Source organism: Oculina patagonica, chromosome 2 (genome assembly GCF_052425735.1).
Source record: "Oculina patagonica isolate OP01 chromosome 2, crgOcupat, whole genome shotgun sequence".
NCBI classification, from domain to species: domain Eukaryota; kingdom Metazoa; phylum Cnidaria; class Anthozoa; order Scleractinia; family Oculinidae; genus Oculina; species Oculina patagonica.
In genome coordinates, this window is record NC_135759.1 from 21627228 (window position 1) to 21652375 (window position 25148).

At 38.9% G+C, this 25148-nt stretch overlaps 3 protein-coding genes across 5 annotated transcripts in view; 1 reads left to right on the forward strand and 2 right to left on the reverse strand.

Moving 5' to 3' along the window:
- LOC144643512 (nucleolar complex protein 3 homolog) overlaps nucleotides 1–25148 on the reverse strand; it is a 115023-nt gene that overhangs the window by 38728 nt on the left and 51147 nt on the right. The window lies entirely within an intron of this gene.
- LOC144643542 (adrenocorticotropic hormone receptor-like) overlaps nucleotides 1–25148 on the reverse strand; it is a 64982-nt gene that overhangs the window by 31897 nt on the left and 7937 nt on the right. The window lies entirely within an intron of this gene.
- Nucleotides 10239–16597, forward strand: LOC144643467 (uncharacterized). Of its 3 annotated transcripts, XM_078502727.1 has the most exons (6): nucleotides 10239–10358; nucleotides 10757–10825; nucleotides 12699–12734; nucleotides 13582–13860; nucleotides 14259–14347; nucleotides 15619–16597. In XM_078502727.1, the coding sequence occupies exons 4-6, from the start codon at nucleotides 13593–13595 to the stop codon at nucleotides 15805–15807; spliced, it is 546 nt and encodes a 181-aa protein (XP_078358853.1). In that variant the 5' UTR covers nucleotides 10239–10358; nucleotides 10757–10825; nucleotides 12699–12734; nucleotides 13582–13592; the 3' UTR covers nucleotides 15808–16597. The 3 variants fall into 3 exon arrangements, with proteins under 3 accessions (XP_078358853.1, XP_078358855.1, XP_078358852.1); XM_078502729.1 differs by lacking the exon at nucleotides 12699–12734; XM_078502726.1 differs by having other exon boundaries at nucleotides 10757–13860.

Consider the following 25148-nt stretch of genomic DNA (forward strand, 5'->3'; position numbering starts at 1 on the left):
CACGAGCCTGTTTTGTTTTTTCAGCTGCAAGCTTGCCAGCAGCAACTCGCTTTGGATTTTTGGCAGGCTTTGTTGCTGGAGTTGTTGAAGTAACTTGTTTCTGTTCTTCTTGAGCGATCGGAGTTGGTTCGAGCTCGGCCATTTATAATAAAAAAAAATAATATTTAAATAGAAAATTGCTCAGCAAGATTTTTTGCTAAGCAATTGCTAAGCATTGTTCAGTAATTACTTAGCATTTTCTTAGCATTGCTCAGAAAAATCTTCAGTAGTGTTTGTGTCCGCATCTTTGGAAGCACCTTTGGTTTCGCACAGCGAAGTGTGCGACTTTGTAGCTTCGTTTAAATCAATGTGCTTTGTTGTGATGAGCGCAGCATTTGCAACGGCAAGAAAGCGGCCGCATTTCAAAGCCAGACCGCCTGCCAAAGTGGACAGCTCTTTGCTGATGATGTAGTCGTTTTTGAGTTCCTTCTGATAATCATTGACGTCCTTGATATTTACGGCCATACCAACGACTTTAGTAACAAGAAAAATAAAGCTGTCAATCAAGCTGTCGGTTGTTTTGGATCCAACGTATGCCTCATATCTCTTTAAGTACTTTTCAACTTCTTTATCTGTCAAGCGCTTCACCTGCTCGTGTGTCAGTTGCACACCGATTGCTTCTTTGGCTTTTCCTGTTGAAACAAGGATTGCAAGCTGTTCACGCAAAGCAGGAATGTCAGGGCCTTGAATGAGTGCCATAGCGCTTTCTGTACTTTCTGGTTCAGCTCCTAGCAGTTCCATTACGGAAGCTAATTCTTGTTCACTTGCAGAGCCCTTGACGCTCTCGGGAGGAGAAGTTGCGAACGGGTCAGCCATTTATTACTCTAAAAAATATGTTCAATAAGAAAATTTTGTGCCGTAAGGGTGGCGATGAGAAATGACAAGATGCGAAAACTTATTTTTTTTTAGCTTTAAAATGATTTCTTTGTAATCCTCATTGGCAAGTTCGCCAGCGTAATCCTCAAAGATTGCCTTCGTGGTCTTGGCAGAGGGGGTGTAAAAGAAAACGATTGCCGCAACATTTTCGCGGAATGAGGATGTTATGCTTGTCAATTTTTGAGTTAACACCCATATGCTCAAGCCTGCGTGGCGAGCAGAGAAAGCAAGATTCACCAACTCCCCTGTTCTTCCTTTTACATCTTTCGAAGCAGCACAGTCGTCGAGGATGATAAGCGTGTTCGTACCCTCAAAAAGAAATCTTGAAAGCCTTAACCAAGATTCCACCTCGTGCTGCTCGCAAATGAAAACAAAAAATCGAATATCTTCCTCAGCAAAGCGATAATAAGTCTTGTTGTGCTCGAAAGTCGGGCAGATGAGCACGATGTAGTCAAACTTGCCTCGGAAAGGGCCACAAAGCTGATTGACCACGTATCTTGTTTTTCCTGAGTTCGTTGGTCCCACAATGAGGGCGTTGAAGGGTATATTGGCAGGATCCATCTTCGTTCGTATATGTACCTAAGGTACACTTTTTCAAAGAAAAAATTATAAAAGCACAGATTCTAACTGCCTGCCAAGTATATTCATTTGGGCGTCGCTGATTACGTAAATGTGGCATTTCAAATTACCTGAGCCGCTTGCTTTCCTCTCTAGCTCAAGCTGGACACCGTCCTTTGTGTTCACAAGGCGCGTGCCGCTTCCGTGCATCGAGTGGTCAGCCATGGAACGCAGATCAATAAGAAGGCCAAACTTGTCTTCTGTGTAAAACTTTTGCAGAGTCATGTGCTGCGTTTTATTTTTTTCTTTCATGTAGAATCTTTTAACTTCTCCCCAAATGTCCATTCCTTCGATGCCGTTGTTGTACAGCATGTTTGGCGAGCCGTTGACAGTGATGCTTACTTTTGTAAGGTCCGGGTTAATGTACTTTTCCGAGCTCCTTGCACCTTTGTTATATTGCTCAATAAATAGGAGCAAGATACCTTTCATGGACCTCCTCTGCGGGTTGACCCTTAGATTCAGACGTGTGTCGGAGCCTTTTGCAAAAGTCACCACTTTAACACGCTGGATGTGGTCGTAAGCGAACTCTTTGCCGCCCGAATAAGCGCTGAACGCTTCATCTGCAATTTCCTCGCTTCTTATCATCTCGTACTCCAGCTGGATGTTTGTCAACTTGTATTTTAGTTTTGTTGTATCTGAGCCTCTGACCACATGTTCGGCTGCCGCGAGCTTCAGTTCGAACACAAGATCGTTGTATAGTGCCTGAGGATAAAATGCCCCATGGTCAGTTAAAATCTGGTGATCCAGGCGGATGCGGTATTTATTTCCATATATCTCATTCAGCTTTTTTTCTGCGTCCACACCTGAAGTTTTCTTATCGCCAGCATTTGAGCGAATTTTGTTAAGGTCCTCGCTCTGAATGCCCTCTGGCACCCTGTCGTCGCGCTCCTCAGGCGAAAGGAAAAAATCCTCAAATATTTTGTAGATGTCATAGCCAACCGTGTCCTGCACGACGGTGCCTTCGTACTTTACAACAAAATCGTCGACCAGAGCTCGGCTGACGTTGTCAACCAGAAAGTTGTTGGCATGGCCTCCGCTCAAGTCGATGTTGAAGCGCAGCGCCAGCGAGCCGGGCACAATGACCTCGTTTTCGTTCAGCTTTGGCACTGAAACATACAACGTTTCCTCTGGATTGGCTTCTGTGCGGTCAAAAGTGATTCGTTTTACCGCGCGCTCGGCTTTCAGTGCGCCGAGTATTTTCTCTGTGCGTCCCGGTCGAAGGTTTTCTTGAACAGCAGCCATCTCTCGATTGGTTTTATTGTTAAATTGAAAAGTTTAATTTAAAAATATATATATATAAATTAAGCGATGGCAACAGGTGGTGGTGATTTTGGATTCGAGGACCCTGATTTGGACCAAGATCTTGACCACAACAGTGATAACGATGATGAAGAGGAACAAGAGGTCGACACAACCCGACCATTTCAGCCCGGGGAGGCATCCACACCCTACCATGGGGGTGAACAACATGAAATGCAAATGATGCAGCACGAACAGAGCGGGCTGCCAGATACATCCTACAACGAAACACCTTTGCTTGAAAGAACCCCTTCGATAAGTGATCTTCAAAAAGAAAGTTTTTTGCGGCAAAAACTTAAAAAAGCTGTAGACACGATAAAAGGCAAATTCCCCAAAGCAAATTTTGAAAAAATTAGAATTAAAAGAGGCACTGGGAAAAATGAGGGGAAAATTGTTGCTATAGGAACTAAAAAAGGCGAGTACAAGATTCTAAAAGATAATGAGTCAGGCTTCATGAAAAACTTTTTAGACAGCTTCAAAGATGAACTTGGGCCGTCAGCTGAAGATCTTATTGCTCAAGACAATGAGAGCATAAGAGATGAACGCCAAAGATTAAGAGAAGCTGAAAAACAAATTCAAAAGGACCAAAAAATCGCATCAAAAAAAGAAAAAGCCGTCCAAAAAATGAGAGATCTGAGAATAAAAATCGAGCGAGCCCAAGCCAAGAAAGATCAACTTGGGTCAAATGTTGAAAATGAATCAGAATTGCGCGAGCTGCAGCAACGGATTAAAAACTATAAAACTGATTTTGAAAACACAAAAAAAGAAGTTGCTGCTCTTGAAAAACAAGCAAAGCAGAAGGCAAAAGAACAAACACGAGCCGACCAACTAAGGGCAAGCCTCGCTGCCAAAGAGAGCGAAAGAAACACTTTGCAAGAAAGGCTCAACGACACAAGAGCGTTGGATGATCTTAAAGAGCAAGAAACCGAGCTGAAGCGACAAAACGAGGAAGACAAAAAAATTATTGAGGATGAGAATGCCTCCCCCACTGACAAACAAGCCGCGGAAGAAAGAGTTGCGGAAAGAACCGAGGAGCTCGGGCGTTTACAAACGCAGATTGCAGAAAGAGAAAGGGCGCTTCCACTTCGTGAGAGGATCAAAGAGATCTTCAAAAAATATGGCGTGACAGTAACAGCAATACTTCTTGCTGCTGGTGTCACGATTGGTTCTGTGATTGGAACCATTACAAACGCGTTGAAGGCAACCGGCAAAGCGTTGGGAAAAGGCCTAAGTGATATTGGCTCAAAGGTAGCATCAGCTCTGCCTGGTCTCATTGGCTCGATTGCGAAATTTCTTTTCAAAACCGCTGGTCAAGTAATTGGATTTCTTGCAGAGCACACCTGGCTGCTTATCCTTGCTGTGGTTGCTTTTCTTGTTGAAAAATACATCAAAAAGAGACGTTAACGCATAAGGGTGTAGAGCAAAGCTGCTGCTCCAACCGCGCCAACAGCGACAGTTGCTTTGTTTATTTCGTGTGAATCATTGGCTACGGCCTTCGTAGATTTAGCGCTTTGCGCGTTGCCGTCCTTTGGACGGGGACCGTAAAGGTCCCTAGCTGGTGTTTCAGCAGCGCTTGCGGCGGGTGCCTGATTTTTTTTTGCTGTGGCGCTCTTGTGTATAGGATTTGAAGGGTGGCTGTTTGGTGGGTTGATTTTTGATTTTCCTCCCGCCATCAGTTTAAGAGCTGCTTTTTTTGTAGCTTTATTAACCTCATCATTCACTCCTAATTTCATCCCAACAACAGCCTGCTTAAGCTGGTTATTGTAACCAACAACGCTTTCTGTGTTTATCACCATACGAGCGGGCATCAGCCAGGCACCTGGGCAGACTGCAAGGTTAAGCCGAACCTTAGCTTCGTCGATGGCTAATTGGTATCTTTGGACCGACTTTGCCAGATCAGGTTGCCTTATAGCGTCTTCAACCAACACGAGGAACTCACTTTGCGCTTCCTTTGCACGGCCGCCTGTTCCAAGTATGCTACTTCGAACGTTCACCTGCGAACCGAGAATACAGTAGACAAAAGCCTCTATCGACTGGTTTACTCTCGACAAACCTGCCTGAGTAAGCCCTTCAGTGCCGTTAGGACAAAACCAGTCTGCCTGTGCATATGCAGCGTCGTCTGGCTCGATGTATTGAATCAAGTTACCTTTGCTTGCAGCTCCCCCTTCGTCCGAAAATTTATCGTAATCGGGGTATTTTGCTCCAGTTTTGTTTGGTCCAATGTTAGTAATCCATATATAAACGTTACCAAGTCCGTGGTTTGCGCCTGTTGTGAAACGGAAATCGCTTGACGGGTCGACACCGAACTCAGCACATATTCTTTTGTACGAAGCCACGTCGTACTTGTTGTCGAACTGGCTAAACGTTGGGTCGCCAGGCAAGGCGCTTACGCTCTGAATTCCCCCCATCTGAAACAATATTCGCCTTATCGTGAAATAAACGTGAAAAAGGTAAAAATTTCGCACAATCGGTGGCAAGCTGAGAGCTGAGTGCTCTTCATCGAAAATATCTCGACTTATACCGCAGCCTGTTGTCGCGCACCATACCGCAAAGTTAAGTTGCTGTGGCCAATAGGCCATATTTTGGCTAGCAAGCCACCTTTTTGACTCTTTTCCTGATGTATGCTTCAGTTTTGTTTTTTGAAAAATCTCTCTTAATTTCGTTGTGAAATATTGGTCTGGTGTGACGTAGATGTTTATTTGGCTGTTAAATATTTTTTTCAAACTTGGTGCGGCTTCGTGAAATCCAACAGCTGGAATTGGCAAAGATGAGCCTTTTGCGCCGCTTGGTGACAGCTGTTGTGGAAAACCGCCTGAAATTTGATTCACCCCCAGTGCTTTTTTCATCTCTGGGCTCCAATATTTGCTGTCAGAGCCAAAAACATTTATCAAATGGCCTTGCCCTGCCTTGTAATAAATGTCTGCCGTTGCTGTGTGGTTGTACGCGAACTCAACCTGTGCAACAAATTTTGTTCGGTCAGCGTTTGGATATTTTGCAAGAAAAGGTTTCCATGCATTGTCTTTTGCCGCTTTAGAAATTGTAGTTGCTTCTGGGGTTTTCATCCACTTCATAAAACCTCTTGTTTTTGCATCCATGGTCCTCTTTTATATTAAACATTTTTTATTTTTATTTAATATAAAAATGGTTGTGCTGACTGTTACCACAAAAGAAAATCCGAACACTGTTTATTTTGACCAGCCTATTCCAAAACCAAGCTATATCCGGCTTTTAAGTTGTTCTCTTTACAACAGCTGGAATAGTTTGGAAAAGGATGGAATAGTTTTTTATAAACAAGTGAACAAGGAAGAGAAGGCGCGTTATATACGGCAAGGAAACTTCTCACTCGATGACATTGGGAGTATTTTTGAAAAAGGATTTCCAGAGAAAAACATGTTTTCTGTAACAAAAGGCATTGCAGGTCGTTCATTGATAATAAAAGCAAAAGAGCCCAATTTAAAAACTTTTGGACTGAATGAAAGTCTTATTAAGTTCTTTAATTTGCCTGGGTTTGAGAATTACGCAAGTATTGAAAAGGAATTTTTTGAAACAATTGAGGTAAATAATGTTTCAAATCCTAAAAATTACTTCATCAACTGTGACCTTATCGACAAGCAACAAAGCTTGCTAAATGGTAAGCCATCAAGCCTTTTAGCGTTTTTTGACATACGTGGAAAACCGTATGAAAAAGTTTATTACCAAAATACACATTTTAACGTCTTGCGCGACGTTTCTGCTGAAGAAAATGTATCATCTCTGACTCTTTCGATTAGAGATGAGAATGGAAAGCCATTCGATTTTAACGGCTCAAATCTTACATATGAGTTGGAATTGAATTAAATTAAATACAAAATTAACTTTTATGTATACGAGACCATGTCATCTGCTAATGTTCTCCCGAGTGCCCCTGCTTATGGTGATCGCGAAGAAACACAACTTTATCCAAGCCTCCCAACAAATGCCGAGAATTTTCGGCTGACTGAAATAAGTAAAATTGAAAAAGAAATATCCGCTGAAGCTGAGCATTACAGGCTTGTGTTAAAAAAATATAAAAAAGTCCGGAAAGTTATTCACTATTCCGTGGTCTGTCTTGGCGCCGTGACGGCAGCTCTGTCTTCTGGAGCTGTTGCGACTTCACTTACTGGTGTTGGAATTGTTATCGGCGTTCCTGTTGCAGCAGTAGCAGGTATATCTGGCGCAGCTTCCACTGGCCTGTCAGTTATCAACAAAAAGCTTGAACGTAAAGTTAATAAGCACTCAAGAATCCTCGCTCTGGCTGTTGCAAAACATGACTCGATAAACAGCTCTGTCTCACAAGCTCTGAATGATAATCTTGTTTCTGACAAAGAGTTTCAACTGATCTTACGAGAAATGCAGAAATATCGTCAACTTAAAGAGACTTTACGTTCAAGCTTTGCACACAAACAAACAAATTCACAGCCAGACATCGAAAAAATACGACAAGAGATCATGAAAGCAGAAAGACAAAAAATGAAAAAAAAACTTCTCGAAAGCACCACCGACATTTCGAAATAAAATTTCAGTCCAATAGAACATTTTTTCATTTAATGAAAGAATGATTGTCTGCGCTCATCTTGTAGTTTACTTTGTGATGGAAGCATTGTCGTTCGAGTTGCAAAAAAATGTTCGAGACATCACAAGAGAGGTTGTTGTTTGCCTGAACGAGGCAAAATAAAAGGTTAAAGCGCGCTTAAAGTGACTTTCTGCCGAGTCGAAATCAGAAAAAAAAACACTTGATTTAATCCCCACAGTCAAGGGCTTGTCTGAACAATGCATGCAAATTTTTTTTTTGTGTGGGTGAATGTCCCACAGCGTCAGACTTATGCAAATCAACAGCTTTTTAATAATATAATAAGCAATCAATAAACATTACAAGTGTGTTAAGTAAAATAATTTTATTCAGTTGCTAAGTTAAATGTTCGTTGACAACGGCGGACATCTATGGCCGCGGTATCCAAGGTAAATTGTTCCTTGACAACGGCGGACATTCATGACCACGGTATCCAAGGTAAATTGTTTCTTGACAACGGCGGACATATATGGCCACGGTATCCAAGGTAAATTGTTTCTTGACAACGGCGGACATCCATGGCCACGGTATCCAAGGTAAATTGTTCCTTGACAACGGCGGACATCTATGGCCACGGTATCCAAGGTAAATTGTTCCTTGACAACGGCAGAATATTTAAGGTTGGGAACTTGGCTGATTTTGTCAATTCGGGTTACAGCGTAACCCATTTGAAATTTCAAAGTGATGACGTTTTGAGGCCTGTGACTAAAATAATTTTGTCAATTCAGGTTACGGCGTAACCGATTGCATTCCAAAGTGATGACGTGTTTTGGCTTGTAACTTGGCAAATTTTGGTCAAGTTTGGCAAACGCTTTAGTTGTATTAGGCTATCGTTTGACATCTTCAAATGATTCATGTCAATAAACTGAGTTAAATCTTCTTAATTTTGATCGAAAAATGTTTGAAAAAACGTCTACAAGCATCTGATATACTTAACCTTGCGACCAAACTTCACGACCAAGCATCTGATTGTTGTCCGTAATTGCTTAGGTTTCGCGAAGCGAAGGCACGAATAGCTGATGTAAAATATTATAATCAGATCCTAGTTTGTCGTTTCCAAATGATTCATGTCCGTAAGCTGCGTCTTTGCTTCTTTTTTCGATTAAAAAGGTTTGATAAACGTCTTTATACATCGGCCAACTTGCTTGTGTAATACAAAAAAAGCTTATGTGAATAATATAAAGTTATAACTTTAACTGTGATTGGTCACAAAAGACGTCATTACATCGGGAAATAACCTATTAACTAAAAATAGTAATGACGCCTGGTGAATAAACTTACCGTGATCTTATATTGTTCTTTTATGTTCTAGAAAGTTCTTAGCTCAATATTTCACGGTATATTTACATGTTAGTCAAATTAAATATTGTTGTTGAATAAATCATAGCTCTCAAAACACACATACAAAGAGTTTGAGTTGTTTTCCGGCTAAAAATATTCAAAATGAAAAAAAAAAACAATTAGATTACGTCAAGGGGGTTTCCCACGCAATTGGCACAGGGTAAACAATGACTTCCTGTGTTACTCAATAATTTATGCACTCACCGGAGCGTGCAAGTTTTGTTTAGCTTGTTAAAACGTTTGCGACAACACTGCTGTCTAGTTTTTTTAATTTTTCAATCAGCTCGTCTGTTAAAAAGATTGTTATTTGTTTTTCATTTTCTTTAGTTTTTTTGTATGTTGTAAACGCTTTTCCATGAGATCTTTTCAAGTTTTTCTTTACATTCAAGTTAATTTCTCCAGTTCTCCCTCTTCCCATCTCCGTTTACTCAATAAGAGCATTTGTTCAATTGAAAAATAATTCTGGCGCGCCTGTTCTTTGGGGCTTGGCGGGGGCCACTTGTTTTAGGACAGTCCTCAACAAGTGTTAAAAGGGTGCCTTTGCCTAGATACATGTGCATGGGTTGAAAGGCTGTCATCTAACCCCGACACACTTGCAATATGAGGGTTTTGGACGCAAATCCAAAAAAACAGTGAGGGGCGAGAATGGCGAAGCCGGCAGGCGAGCCAGGCGAAGCCCCGAACGCATTTTTTTGGATTTGCGCCAAAACCCTCATATTGCAAGTGTGTCTTGCGGTTCAAGGATTTTTGAGAATCGATGAGAAGCATCATCCAAACAGGAAATTCTTGCCATTGAGGACCATTGAGTAGTCATTGGTGGTTGAGGCAAATTTCCCCAAGTTTTTCACTCAAATTTCTGAGCATTTTAGTGTGTATTTCAGGCTAAATTAACCCAATCACTCTGATCTGGGTTTCATTGGAAAAATATTTTCCTCCTGCAGAGATGCTGCCATTTTTGGTCAAAAATGATGACGTCGGAAGTGGAACAAAGGGCAACGTTCGTCACGGCCGGTTTTGACCAGCACAGGCGCCAATGGGTTAAGTCATATACCTGAAAATCTGCTTGCTAGCATAAAAAATATTTTTCCAAATTGAAGTGTTACACTTCAGTGATTATCAACTGGAATTTGGTAAAGGTAAATAAAACGCCGCAGTGAAGTTTGAAAACTGACAAAAGTTGGTCACGTGACCATTGACCAACTATTGCGAGAAGGCCCACCAAGGCCAACCGTATATTCTCAGGTTGATAATATATCTTTGATTTAGACATAAAAATTTTACAGCAGAGCTGATGTGGTCGTGTATAATTGATTGTTTTTTACAGCCAAGTTTAAAAATATTTACATTGCCATGGCAATGGGATAAAACCTTCTTAAAGGTCAACATCAGCTGACAATAGAAACCTTATACTATAATGGTCTATAATATAAATATTAACTGACGTATTGGAAGGGAAAAACCCCTTCAAACCCTCTTTGGCACTCGCTGTAATAAACCGCTTCACTGCCATCGCAAACCCATAACGCAGTGGCGCTGCGCCGATACAGATGCTCCACAAGACCAACTAGAGAAGAAAGTCAACTGCGAACGTATAGAGGTGTGTTTCTATGTTTCTGATTTCCAACTGAAATATCGATTTTTTTTTTCAGGAGGTCGCTTAACATTTTCTGATGGGTTCGAGATCTATATTCGGGAAGATAAATTCAGATCGGATTCTAACGTAATCTTCGCGTTTGAGTCACTCATTCTTTCTTTCGTTCCCAGCTTCTTTATTTTTTTTTCGTTAAAGGGGGATTCATTACGTTAAGAACTTAACGTGAGCCGTCGGAAAACGAGTTAAAGTAAATTTACCTTGGTTGTAGATTTTTTCCAAGAGTTTTGAGCAATTTCATTCAGGTAAACAGAAAATTTTTCAGATCGCTACCCCGTACGCGACATAGTCCTTTAACCCTTGCAGGAGGCTCTATTGGCCTTTTTGTAAATCTTTCGTTTCAGTGGAAGACAGATTCTGCCGGCCAAGACCAGAAACTACCGATCAATCAGTTCATTCAGAAATTCACTGAGGTATGAAATTCTTAACTGAGTATACGGTAAACATGCACTGCATTAATTATTAGTATATATTTTTTTTCTATTTTATACACTTCCAAGTCCTTGCCGATCGGATATTCTACATTAACCATAAAGAATAGCTTCAGCTTGTTATGAGCTTAAAATAATTTTTTTCTTCTTACGTGTTTCTCGTGAATATTCCTCTTAAATTTTATTTAGAGTTCAGGACGTGCCCAGACAAAGCGATACATTTTTCAACTGACGCAGAAAAATGTGCTGATCGATGCAATTTTGAAAAGGGAAAAACCCCGAATGGCAGTGAGCTCTGATAACAATCAGTCGGGAAGATGAATCAGTTTAGCAGAAAAATATTAAACCATAGGCTACCGTTGAATTTCAACCCTAAAAGCATGCAGTTTTATGCAATGAAGATAAGATTTAAATTTGACTACGAAAAAAAGTTGATTTCCTTCGGCGATTATGCTTGCTTTATGAAACACGCTGAGCTGGCAGTTTCATCTATTCGGGAAACCCCCGACCCCTGGGAAAGTCCCTTTGCGCAGACAGCACGCATAAATTGAAACAGAATCACGCGCCAGACACGAGTGTCGGTGTCCTAACTCACACATATTTAAGGATGCCCTTCGATACAAAAGGAAGTGCTTAGGGTTTATTCCAAATGTATTGTGTTACTTTGTATTGAGAGCATGGCGATACTATCCTGAATTTCGAGACTATTTTTCAGACAGAGCTACCCTGTTCAAGCATTAAAACTAAATACTATATTCGTGACTGGCAGTATTCCAAGACTATTTACGGGTCGATACCAATTATCGCTGGGGTTAAAAACATTTTTGAACTATTAGCATTTTAGCTTGGTCAATATTGAATGTTTACTTGTTTCAGCCCCCGAATTAAAAGGTAAAAATTAAAATTTAGGAGCTTAAAATATTTTTTCCTTTTTTACGTGTTTCTCGTAAATATTTAGAAGTGAAGGAAGTCAGCATCTGCCCAGACAAAAAGCAGAATTTGCAGACGACAATGCAATTTTGAAAAGGGGAAAACCCCCTTATGGCAGCAGGCTCTGATAACTAACAGTCAGGAAGTTGAATCAGTTTAGCAAAAAAAATATTAAACCATAGTCTAACGTTGTATTTCAATCGTAAAAGCATGCAGTTTTAGTCAATGAACATAAGATTAAAATTTGACTAAGTTGACGGCCTTCGGTGATTATGTTTTATGAAACACGCTGAGCTCGCATTTTCATCTATTCCGGGAAACCCCGCGCGCGGCTCCTGGGAAAGTCCCTCCTTGCAGGACAACACGTACAATTTGAAACAGAATCACGAGTGACCAAACTCACACGTAAAAAATGCCCTTCGATACAAAAGAGAGTGCTTGGGAGTTTTTCCCGAATTGTATTGCGTATCTTTGTCTTGGGAGCATGACGATACTGTCCTTATAAGGCCCTTTTTCAGACAGAACATGTACTTCCGTATTCAAGCACTGAAGCCGAATACTCTATTCGTGACTGGCGTCGAAACCATTGTAATATCGCTGAGATTTAAAACTATTAACATTTTAGCTCGCCAACTTGATATTGAATCTTTACTGGCCTGGCTTCAGCCTCCGAATAAAAAGTTAACATGTGTGGGCCTCATACTTTATCCGATTCCACGGTAAAAAGGCACTATCCATAGCATCACTCTGATTTTAGACAACAGCATGAACATAAATAATGACATAAATAATGATATATTACTCCTCCAACCCCCGCAACCACCACCCGCCTCCGGCCCTGTAATACTTTACTTCTTCGAATCTGCTCTGCCTCGTGTGGCATTTTCGACCGTTCTAATTAATTACTATTTCTTCTATATTTCAGGTCTGTGAATTCTGTTTTGGATTCTACAACAAGGAAGTAGACAAATATATGTGTTTTACATTCCTTTTTTGCACACATTTAAAAGTTGTTTGCTGCATGTGTATAAATCCCAATAAGCGTAGCTTCATTATCGTTTTACAAAGATCTACAAAGGGGGTTCTATCATGACTGTTGTCGTATCTCCTATATTCTAAAAATCAAGCTTAACTTTTTCTCGGCATTAAATTGCGCGCATTTTGTTTAACCCTATTCAGACCGGGCTTTTTTTGGTCTTTTCAGAATATTTAAGCAATCACAATGAAACTTACAGGATATATAGTATGTCCCAAAATCTATCTTTTCCTATATGTCACGTGGGATGATGACGTCACATCACGTGACAATGACATCATAATGTCAAAACAGCCGCCATCTTGGATCCGCCATCTTGGATTTCGAATTTTTTCAAAACGTCAGAAAACCGCCCAAAATTACTGGAAAATACTCAAAACCAATAAAAATGTGCTTAAAACCCGTAAACAGATGAAAATAATTGCTTTAAAGTTATTTTTCATTAATAGAAACAGGAAAATTACAAATTTGGGAAAACATGCCTGTCAAAATGCCGTTGCCATGGTGACGTCAAGTTCCTGACACAACAACCTACCCTACCAAATTATTCCCAGATAAATTTTAGATAAAGTCTCAAAGTTTGGCAGCGTTTGGTTGAATATTAAAAAAGTTATAAGCGTTCAAAGTCGGCGCGGGCACTTTCCGCCCCCCCGGTCTGGATAGGGTTAAAGGAACACACAGTTGAAATAGTTTAGGTGCATCGAGCACCTTTTCCTTGACAAAGGGGTAGGTTTACAGAGAACTCAGTTGAAATCGGTTTGTATTTTTTTAGGGTAGACGGAAATGTCGATTAGCCAACTCTCTCAGGAGACAGTCGAAGAGCTCTGTTTTGCTCTAGAAAAGGGTCCCACCCTGGACTGGAAAGTGCTTATGGGATGGTTTAATTCAATCTATTCTGAAGATCATATAGCCATAATCGAGCGCAGTAAAAGTTCCCACCCAGCCAAAGCCTTGTTGGATGACTTGGATCATAGGGAAGTACCCTTGATAGACCTGGTGAACGGCTTAGAAAGGATTGGAAACAGAAAGGCTGTTTCCATTATCAAGAAAGGTAATCACATATCCTGTAACATCGATATTTTTATAGTGAATAAGCCAATCAATCAGAGTGCTTTGTTGTCGGTTTAATATTTTGTAAATATTGGGCGCGGTAATGGTTCCACAGCTCTTTTGTAGTTAGAAAGTTGTGTAACGAATCTGAAATAGCGTTTTTGCATGCGCCCTTATAAGGGTGTAGGTCACACTTGAGAATAGGCGATCCTATCAGTGAGATACATAATGGTTTAACGATATTAAACCACTGCTATTGGCCTCATTCGTCTTCAAAAATCATAAAGGAAGATAGTTACTTTTTTTCAAGGCATTTTCAAATTTGTACATATAATCCTTCTTTCTTTTCCTTTCTTCCTTGATCCATTGTTTACGTTATTACATCTTTTTTGTGTCCAGGAGCACATAAGAGTGGCCTTGACGTACAGTATTCAGGTGGTCGTCCTCCCCCTCAAGTCGCTCAGTCCATTGCTGGTCATCCTCAAGAGGTATAACTTTTATTAACATTAATATTGCGTTATGAATTCCTCTATGGATTTCTATTAAAGCACTTTTTCCGCGACTTTTAAAAGTAAAGATCAACTTTGCTTTGCTATATGAGCTATTTGGTAAAGATAATTTCTACAGTATCCTGGAGTTAAACTAGACATTTAATTTGTTTGTATAGTGTTTAACCATCTGTCTTTCGGGGGCGTTATTCAGGTTGCTCATAATATAGTGGTCACCTGCGTTTTCATTAAAACAAAACATTGTGAACATTTAAGTAAAAGATCTCTCACATATGAAAAGTTCATGCTAGTTCATTATAACACGTATTTTTTATTATGATTAATGTAGAAAAGTTACAGTTGATCTTAAGATATCTTTAGATAGAAAAGTGCATGATAAACTACTATGACATCAGTTGAGCATTTCATACAGTGGTAAAATTACAGAAAACCTGCACACGTTACATACAGGGCTCTTGTCATACACTCAGTAAGACTAAGGAGAGCATGTTTGTGTAGTTTAACCTGAAAAAGCTGCTATTATTGACTTATTCATTATGACCTTCAAAGGATGTCGATGCGGGTGCAATGTTTCGGCTTGTTCCCGTTTTTGGGTGCAAGCCGAAACATTGTACCTTCAGCGATCAATAAACACATGGATCACTATAGAAACTGCATAGAGGCGAAGGTTGCTTTGATACTTAACTGTTTAATTAATTCTGTGTGTTTTAGTCAGTTGCCGACTCATATCATCAACATGAATAACAACTTTAGAGAGAACACAGGGGTGAAACTGATTCAGTTACTAAGTTAGATTGTTATTTGTAAAGGATAAAATTAACCCACGAATAGTAAATAATTAGTTACTTAAATTGCCAATCGTAACGAGCGTACCAACAGTATTGTATGTTGTGCTTACCCCTAGTATAAAGTTATTAAGAACCGCATCACAACTTACAGTAAAACAAGATAGTTAGAGATTGAGGATTACTTACCATTAATCGTTCGAAATCGTTCTTTCCTTCATATATTTATACATTCATTGATTTTTCCCATTCCTCCCTCCCCCCTTCCCTCCTTCCTTTTTCTTTCATCCTTAAATTAGTGTACTTGTGTGCGCCGCAGTAAGTCCACATCATTCATTCATTCAAACACATTTGTCTGGTTTATAAAGATGTCACTAGAACATTTGCCGATGTTTTTGATCGAAAAAGCAATAAAAGTGTTGCTGCTTCTCCTCCTTTTGAATGTTTTCTTTTTGTCTTAAACAGTACATCGGGTTTTCCTGCGCACAGCGCAGGGAACAAGTCGAAACATTACGAGTTCCGGTTCAGGAATCTGGAGCCACTGGAGGCACCGTCCATCCTTCCGATCCTGGACATGAAGCTCCGTTTAATTTGGTAGAGACTGTGTTTTCCATATTTTTTCCTTGCTTTTCATTTTATTACAAAACATCTTGAGCGGAAAAATTTCTAAACAAGCCAATCAAAAATTTAAATTTTAAAATACTTCTGTCTAAAAGTTGAATGTAAGTCCTACGACTTTTTTCGTGTGGCGTACTTGACAATCGTAAATAAATCGTATATTTGATTTTAATACATGTAACACGATTCGTGCCGTTGACTTGTTCTGCCTTATCCAGGATTTGTGATTTTTTTTTGTCCAGTTTTTCAAGAATCAATGGAAACAGTTTATTTGCCACAAATTCAAAAACCACGACAATTTCAGTGATTTTGTAGAAAAAATAAGTTGGTAGTTAACCATTATAAATGCTGAGATCTTTTTCACTAGCCCACGGCAAAATCCGCATGTACATGCAATGCATGTGGTAAACGGTCAACACTTTACAGTGCCGATAGCTAGTGTTAATCAGTGTTTTATCATAAAAGCTTGTATGTAGTAGGTTAAACAATATATAATTATGAGAAAAGTAATTGACGTGCAGAAAACAAATAAAGTTATTAAAAAAAATCATAATTTTTTACCTACAAACTGAGATTGGGTCAGTTAGGATATATGGAGTAGATTTTATTTTAAAAAATGGAAACTGGTTTTAAGTTACGTGAGTCGCGAAGTATAAACAAAGTGACTAGTAATATTGTTACTTCAATCCTCTAGATGGGATGTTAGTCCATTTGACAACAAAGTACGGATTTTAGAATAATGGAATATTCAAGATTGTATCTTAATATTGTAAAGTATAGGTAAAGTAAAGTAAAGGTTGGCTAATAAATAGTATTGAAAGAGCTACAGTTGGAGTCGAGTTACTTTATATGGGTTATTATTGTGAAATGGAACCGAGCTAATCCCCGGAAAAAGTTTCCATTTACACATTACAGATAACCTACCAGTATGATAATTTCTCTCAGTTGATGGAGAGAGGCATTGTATTAGTCGGTAAAGTTTCTTCCCCAAGAATACAACACAAGTACGAGCACCGAATAGGGATAGAACCCAGAACTCTCGATCCAGTCTTAGACACACTCACTACCCCACTAACCGCGACACTGGACTGTGTTTGGCCTACACGTTTTTCCGTCAGAAATCTACATCAAATGGTGGCGAGTGGGTGGATAAAAACTAATAAGTGCTGTTTGTTCTAACAAATGACAAACTGATTGAATCATTAAGTACATAGAAGGGTTTTGTCCAGTTAGGAGCTATTTTCTGCAAAAGCGCTAGCGTAACGTTCCAACAAAACTGAGGAAATGTGAATTTAAACATCGTTGGTAAAAAATCTGCAATTGAATGCTGCGACGAGGTAACCATTGTACGATTTAAAGATTTAGTATGCGCAGGCATAAAACCATCAGCCCTTTAAATAATTTTAGCGTTACATGAAATTCCCCGCCTTGATTTTTCAGTTCTGACAAGACAGCACACAAGGATGAAAGTCATAGCATACAATCCAGAAAGCGCTTATTTCAAACGTTGTCATTGTTTCTATAAAAAATAAAATAAAAGGACAAAATTTAGTTTCAGAATGATCAGAACAACATGGTTTGTGACGGGTATGGTAAACTATGTCGACTAGTGTTACATAATTAATTCTTTTGGATTGGATACCGATCTTCGTTCATGCTGTTATTTCTTCAAATACACAAGTGGAAACCAAACCAAAATACTAATATACAGAACAGAAAATTCACGTTTTTATCTAGATCAGTCCGAGCAAAGTTCTTTCCTGCGTTCGTGTAAAATGGAATAAAAGTCAAGAGGCTTGAAAATGTCTTCGTACAGCAAACGCCACTTCTCGTCGCTCAAATCTTTAGCTGCCGCTGTTAACTTTATCCCTTGGCTCAGAATAAAAGATTCGTTTAGTTCCCTCTCCGTTTTACGTGTTAGTGATGAGCTAACCTTGCGGCGATCTTGAGGATTTGGAGCCGGGAACATGGCTGGTTCCGAGGACAAGGCCTTTGGACGCAGCTCTTCAATCTTTGGGGACAATTCTTGAACTTTTGCGGGGAAAAGTTCGTTCATTTTCGTGGATTGTTTGCCAGTCTGTGAAAATTCGCCATTCCTGGACCTCTTGCTTGTTCCTCGCTGAGCGGACATCGTGACTTCCATTCAGATGAGCGGTGTGAGTACTAGTGTTGTCAGCCAAACAGCTCAACGCGGCCCTTCGACGCTCTGCACTTCTTTTGCAATCAGTTCGAATGACTCAAAAACAAACTGTTTGTAATCGCTTTATATATGGTACTAAGCTTGTTGTTATTGCTCACAGGCAATTAGCGATAATACCAATCTAAACTGGCCTTGACCCAAAAAAGCAAAAACAAGCTAACTCTGCACAGCTATTGGCTGTTTTGTAGGTGGTATTGTGATCCGCTCGACTGAAAAACAAACTATGTTTTAATTTTTTTATATGGCACTAAACTTGTTGTTATTGCTCAGAAGCAATTAACGGTAACACCAACCTAAATATTAGCCTTGACCCAAAACATGCCGAACTCTGCACAGCTATTGGCTGTTTTTTTGATGGTATTGCATGTGATCAGCTCGAATAACTGAAAAACAAATACTCTGTTTGTAATCGTATGTTACTTAGCTTGTTGTTATTGCTCAGAAGCAATTATCGGTAACACTAACCTCAATTAGCCTTGACACAAAACAAGCTGAACCCTGCTCAGCTATTGGCTGTTTTGTTTGTGGCATTGTTGCCACCAATAATAACCCGAAATTAACGGTATAAACTCTAAGAACCAAAACGTGACACACAGGCAGTATCATTGTTATTGTTGTTTCGACATAATTTCATTTCCAAACCAACTTTAGCGAAAACTGGTGAAAAAAAAAATTAATGTTCTGGACAATTTGACATCGGGTATCCAAAGGATTTACGATGTTAAATTGTTCAGAACATTTAAAATTGGCAGTTTATTTTTAGCTTTATGAATCGTGCAAGTTCGTTGTTTTAAGTGCTTTGATGTTTTTCTTCACTCATGATTGATGGTAAGATTAATTACCCAATAGGAGCCAAATGTTGTTTATAGTGTTTATTAAGTTTAATTACTCTATTACAGGTCACAATCCACAGTAATTTTTCCTGATTATATTTTTAACAATAAGTAATAATAAATAAAAATAACAACATTTAAACAGTGAGTCTATTTCACCGTAGTGCTTTTCAATGGAGCCCCGTATTTTTCCTTTTGCGTCATTTGTGCGTGCTGTTACTAAATTTGGCCGTTGTTGTTGTTTTGCACTATGTGTTTAGATTCAATGCGTAATTCAGCAACTAACGGTTAACACGATAATTAATTGTTTCTATTCGGAGTAATTGTGATCATGGGATGATCACTTTAAAAATAACATCTGACGTTTCTTGTTTTGAAACACAATTTGCGATTTACATATTCATAACGTCAATGACGTCAACCATTCTCGATCCCAAGCCCCATATTTCCAAATTTTAAATTTGTAACGTTTAATCTTAAGAGTCATTCTCTGTAAGACTCTAAAGGAGGAAAGCCATGCCTTCCGAAATATTGGAATTTAAATATACTCCCATACCGTTTAATTAGCCTAGCTTTCATTTTATCGTCTTTAATTCTTCAGTTATAGCTGATTAGATCCTCTACAGTGAGAAGATCCGGTACTTCTTTTTCGCTACGGTCACGTGGTCCTTGCAAATTTAATGTGTTTTTATTTTATTTAGTGCAGTATTCATCAATTAACCGATAACACGATAATTTATTGTTTCAATTCGGAGTCATGGTGATCGTGGGATAATTACATTGAAATAACGTCTGACGTTTCGTGTTTAATTTGAAAAACAATTTGCGATTTACATGTTAATAAGGTAAATGACGTCAAGCATGCTCGTTCCCAAGCCCCAATATTATTTTATTAGAAGAAGACCTGCTTTGCAAAGATTATCATTGCGCCTGCGTAACTAGTACCAGTCCTCGAACACAGAGGAAAATAGGTTGAGTTCGGATTTTAATTTACAAATCAGAGATAACAAAGGCTTCTCTTTTAATGTAATCTGATGTAAACGATAACCATTTACACATAAGAAAGGAACGCTACTAAATAAAGTCCTCAAATACAAGTGTTTATTATTTTTATATCATAACTTTTTTAATGTTAATTTTATAAGAACGATCGATACGTCACATTAAGCATGTGGACGTTCTTTAGTTTTGAAACTGATTATAATTTCCACATCTACAGCGCTGTTTGAATTTTTAGGTTTTTTTTTCTCTTCTGCTCACGAGACTTGTCAAATATGGCCGTGATTTGAACAGTTTCAAGGCCTCTTCATTTGGAAACAAGAACATTGAGAAGCTTGAGAAGCTTAAAATCGGGCGCTTTGCCTTGAAAGGCAGGGTTCAGTACAGCAGAAACCACGAAGCAGTTACTTAAGTAGCACTCAGTCCGACTGTGTTTGTGTAAGTCACAGGGCTTGCATGAGCTGTATTAGTGTGCATAATATAATATCTAGAACGTTGTCGAGATTGCATTATTACTTAATGACATGATGGTTTCAATTTATAAATGTATCTCACACAATACAAATAAACGATTGAAGTAGACGACTAGACAATGTAAAGTTTGACTTAGCAAAGTGCAGTGTATTGGTAATACTGTAAGGTGCGGTTTCACCTGACGGTCGTGTGCTTTTCGGTATTTTCCAGGCATTGCACTTTGATGGGACAGTACTACAACTGTTTACCGGGGAACTACTATTGTCAAGAAAATGATCACAACTTGTTGATGAATGATTGAACATTTGTTTCATACCATTACTGTAATAGCAATTGATGAAGGCTTTTAGTACTGAACCAAAGTATAAGGACTGGGAAATACTGAAACCCATTATCAGCCACCTTAAACGGAAATATCTTGTTGGTGTTTCAAGGAATACAAGGAAACTTCACTCATCCCATGTATCTATGTATTGCGGTATTTTGTAATTTTTTGAGTGATTTTTGGGGATGTTTGGCAGGTGATAGTTTTTTTAAAAGAATTAGTAAAATTTAGACAACTAAGAAATATTGAAAATTTAATGTGAATTTAACATTGGAATTTGAAGTTAGAAATTGGCAGACGGACACCAAACAGTCCCGTGACATCCTGGAGTGTTTTTGCATGGGGGTCAACTGTGTGATGATGTTTCCATTTTTTTCTTCAATCCCCACTGATAAAGAACTGTTGTTGGTGTTATGTTGGTGTTGTCACATGTCAAGCCTTTAACAAGGTATGAAAGAACACAAGGATTTAAATTATTCTGGTGCTCAATTTTTGCGTAACTAAAATTAATGTTACTCAAATTCCTGATGGATTCTGTCTTAAACTGTTACGAGCTTAGTATTTCCAAATTATTGCATGTCAATGTAAGGCAAGACAAGACATGCCTTGGTTCTTATGTAATTCTCTTAAAAACACATAAGATATTGACTATAATTTTGTCTGTGCTATGGCAATTCACAGTGGGGTGGTCTTGATGTGTCTTTAACTTGTAGACTGGACTGGACTAGTAAAACGCGGACTTGTAAAACGCCTCTAGACACTTCGAATTCCTTGGCCACAATCATCTTACGGCTCTCTTCAATACATAATGTCTCAAAAAAACAGTAACCTCAGAAAGAAGTCAGAAGCAAATAAGGTCGAAAGACCGAATTTGAACATATAACGGCAAATGTTCTAATGTCACGAACGTAGGAGTCGTGTAGGCCCGTCACCTTTATTTACCACATACTGCCCCCAAATTAAAACAGTACCCTCAGAAAGAAGTCAGAAGCAAATAAGGTCGAAAGACCGAACTTAAACATTTAACGGCAAATATTCCAATGTCACGAACGTAGGAGTCGTGTAGGCCCGTCACCTTTATTTACGATTGACTGTTGATTTCTGGACGGGCCCCGTTCTACCTCGTGCGAGCAATACAAACGACTGCACTCAACAGACGTCAAGTAGTGGAAAGAAAGAAGCATATGCACACAACTCATAGCATCAATCCCGTTGTTTTAGTAGGGGTTTGCAGAACGAACATGTGCTATACTGCAAAAACATCTCCACGCTAAAACAGACCATAGAGTGCTCAAAAAAGCTAGAAATATGCCGTCGAAGAAACACACAAGAGCTTCAAACACAAATTGTTTCGCTCGCTAAACCGTTTAGTTTCCGTTTAGTGTCCGCGTTCTACAAGTCCGTGCTTAACAAGCCCTCGTTTTACAAGTCCGCGTTTTACAAGTCCGCGTTTTACTAGTCCTCGTTTTACAAGTCCGCGTTTTACTAGTCCGCGTTTTACTAGTCCGCCTTTTACAAGTCCGCGTTTTACTAGTCCGCGTTATACTAGTCCCCGTTTTACAAGTCTGCGTTTTACTAGTCCGCGTTTTACTAGTCCAGTCCAGTCCTCGAAATACAGTATGCCAAAACTCCCCGCCCTCTAAAGATAAGTCCTTGACGGTTCTTGTCGTTTTTCGGTGCCTATTCATCTTCCGCATCTTTCTCATCCACCTCTCGTTCTGTCCTGTGTCTGTCATCACACGAAAGAAAAGCTGATTCTCAAAAAATCTGCCACAAAAGGAAATTGACAAAAACAATATGAAAACCATATATCGAAAGTTTCTTATTCTAAAATTTTATCATACGTCTTAATTCAGAGCTACAAAGAAGTTCCTCCTTTTGAGTTATTGATACTGTTCTTACAGTACCTCTTTCCACTAGCGAAATTTTACAAAATTCCTTCGCGGCGAAAAGGTAGCGCGAATCCAGAACAGACTCCAATCGAGCGTGGGTTAATTCTAGATTACTATTAATTAACTATTACAACATTCATTTTTAAAATAGTTTCCCAAGCCGACTAAGCTAACTAAACGTCGAGTGTATCTTTCAGTAAACAAAACATGCCGTTATGACGCCGGAAATCCAGCTCACGCATACTATACCCCGTGACTCACGCAAACCTCCGACTTACGTGCTACTACAGTCATTCCTTTCTAAACATTTTTTTTTACCACCACCGTACCTTTCTACCCAAAAAACTCATGAAACCGCCCGGTTTTAACCTGTTTTAACCTTTCAAAAATTAGAGCGTTCGAAACTAAATAAGATCCGTAATCACAAACAACATACAGCCGTTTACCAGCACTCTTTAAAACTCCTGAAACCCTTCAAAATCAGGCAAAATAAATCTTTGAAATAACCTTTATCAATGTTTCTTATTTTTTATTCAGTTCTATAAAATGCCTTTCATACACTACTGTCAAACAAAAATTTCAATTTCCTCAAAGTTTCAAGACAAAAGAATAACAAATATTTCGTGCACAATGTAATTTGATTAAGCCAATATTATCACGTCTAAAAATACTTCAAGCAATTCAGTGAAAACCCGTTTTTTTTTTCGTATCAACGAAAACCACTTTCGAATAATCAATACATGAAAATAACAATAAGATCAAAAGGAAGAAAGGAACCTTTCTAATTATTTGAAGACTTTCAAAGCCGTGATATTATGCATCCAATCCGCGATAAAATTTAATTACAACAAAATCCAAGTTCTCATTTTGAATTCCTTTTTTTTTCAGTTGATACCTTTATCCAACTTGTGAAAAATTCCATTCAAGTTCCTATTAATACTGTACATTCCCAATGTTTTGCTCAGGTCTTCAGAAGCGTCTTACTAACCAAATCTAAAATAATTCCAAAACATGCTGTACAAACATTCTACTCTTTGTGACAAACGACTTGACGACCAATTGTTCGAAATGAAAATCGACACAGTTCTTCCTAAATAAAAAAAAAGTTTTACGGCGGAGTCAAACTCAAAAAATATACCGCAAGATCACACCCCCATTCATAGTCAGAAACCAGCAAACCATCTAGTTTGCTAAAAAAAACACTGCGTGACATCAATGACGTTACCTTTTTCATTTACAAAAATAACTTTAACTTGTCAAAGTAAGTGCAATTTCACAATGGTGAATATATCGGCCCAGTTCTCGGCCGGGTCCAGTTCTCGGCCACTTTGTGTTTAACGCGTTTTTTCACACTCCAGTTGAATCAAAAAGAAAAGGTATTTCCTTCAAACGATAGACTGATTCATGTGCTTTAAGTATCTTGAGTTTGATCGTTCAATTCGATATAGAAAGCTCACACGTCGAGTTTACGCGGAGGTAGTTGTTTGTTTACGGCTCCAAATTCATGGATGTAGTTAAATTCGTATTTTATCCAAAAGCCCCCACCATACGAGCTAATTTTTGGCATGTGAAACGTAGAATAATTCAGCTTTCTGCTTTAGTTAACTTTTCGTTGAACCGTTGTATTTTTTGGTCTTAATTTACTTCGAAATTTTTTCTTGCGACGTTTGCGTATTTGCCAGTTCTCGGCCACCCTGCTCGCTATCACAGCTTAGCGCTTGGTTTTTAATATAATTTCATCTGCTGCTGCCAGAATGAAAGAAATAAATGTTTTAAAAATAAAGTTCAATCTTATCTCTAAGTTTTGAGCTGACTCTTGTCTTGTCTATTATTTCTACAACACCTAAATATTTCAAGACCTTTTCACTGCAAAATAAACCATCTAAATGCACGGGTCACACAATGCGGTTTTGCCAGAACCTGCACATAGGCAACTAGGCGCGTTAAAATCCTTCTTTTCTAAAGTAAAACAAAGCATCATAAAAATAATTTGGGATCGATATAGTATAAATAGGTTTACAGAGTGATTTTATGACTGTGAAAATTAATTGAGCATTTTTTTACAGATAATTACGCACAAGCTTTTTAGTGGCTGAGAACTGGGCCAAGGTGGCCGAGAACTGGGCCCACAAATGGAGCTTTTATTTTTATTATTGCTCGGGCAAATTAATTTTTGACCGGTCGATAGCTTTACACCAAAAAGCTGAATAATGTAGCTAGCTCTACGAGAAATTTCAAGTTCCTGCGGTTCTTCTGAGGTAAGAAATACAAGTTTACGTTAAAAGTGGCCGAGAACTGGGCCAAGGTGGCCGAGAACTGGGCCCACAAATGGAGCTTTTATTTTTATTATTGCTCGGGCAAATTAATTTTTGACCGGTCGATAGCTTTACACCAAAAAGCTGAATAATGTAGCTAGCTCTGCGAGAAATTTCAAGTTCCTGCGGTTCTTCTGAGGTAAGAAATACAAGTTTACGTCAAAAGTGGCCGAGAACTGGGCCCCATACTGTACTTTGCACCGTAAGCTTTTTTTCTCTGTCCTTCCGCCGAAGCAAAAAAACACAACCTGATTACACATTAACCCAAAAGTCGACCAAGTGTGCCTGCAACGATTTCCTGTCAAAACTAAAATGAAAACCATTGCGGTATGCGTCACC